This window comes from Octopus bimaculoides, chromosome 28 (genome assembly GCF_001194135.2).
Source record: "Octopus bimaculoides isolate UCB-OBI-ISO-001 chromosome 28, ASM119413v2, whole genome shotgun sequence".
Lineage (NCBI taxonomy): Eukaryota > Metazoa > Mollusca > Cephalopoda > Octopoda > Octopodidae > Octopus > Octopus bimaculoides.
The window spans coordinates 3,663,289-3,664,082 of NC_069008.1; the positions used below are offsets into that span (position 1 = coordinate 3,663,289).

The 794-nt window shown below is 29.8% G+C and overlaps 1 protein-coding gene across 1 annotated transcript in view; it reads right to left on the reverse strand.

The window, feature by feature from the left end:
* The window catches only part of LOC106883229 (carboxypeptidase A5), a 17,312-nt gene extending 16,738 nt beyond the window's left edge, over positions 1-574 (reverse strand). The window contains exon 1 of the mRNA XM_052977737.1: positions 472-574. Within this exon, the coding sequence (XP_052833697.1) occupies positions 472-530 (59 nt within the window). The 5' untranslated portion in view covers positions 531-574. The remainder of the gene's footprint in view (positions 1-471) is intronic.
* Positions 575-794: the final 220 nt, after the last annotated feature.

Below are 794 nucleotides of genomic sequence, written 5' to 3' on the forward strand. Positions count from 1 at the left end.
AGAGAGAGAGAGAGAGAGAGATACATAGACAGATAGATACATAGATAGATAGATCGATAGTGAGAATTTACAAAAAAACAAGGATGAAGACAAGTGTGTGAACAACAAACAGATGTATTAGTTTAACGCTTGGGAAGGTGAGAAAGTCTTTTACGTTTCGAGCCTACGCTCTTCGTCAGAAAGGAACACAGAAATAAACGGGGAGAGAAAATAGAAAAAAGGTTTAGTGGCTAGCGATCTATCATAGATAGATAGATAGAGACACACAGACAGACAGATATATGTACAATCAAACACACAAACATGTACATTAAACACAGACATATATATATCCACTGAAAAGTTTGCAAGCATGGTAGTAAACGAAATAACAACATGCTACAGGTAAGGTGGAAGACAAATCCAAGTTCACCATTTCAAATACAACAGTAGAATACAATATTATTTTGTAGAGAAATATATAAAACATACTTGGAGTAAGACTTCGCCTCAGCCAACGACACACACAGCAAAATTAAGAGGGCTTTCATAATGCAGACTTGTCCTCTGTGATAAAAAAGAAACTAGTGTTACACTTAACTAACATATATATATATATATTTATGTATGTATATATATATATTTATGTATATATATATATATATATATATATATATATATATATATATATATATATATATATATATATATATATATATATATATATATATATATCCATATATGTGTGTGTATGTATGTGTGCATATGTCTTTTGTTTATTTTCTCACACCTGTTGTCTCTCAATGCATTATCTT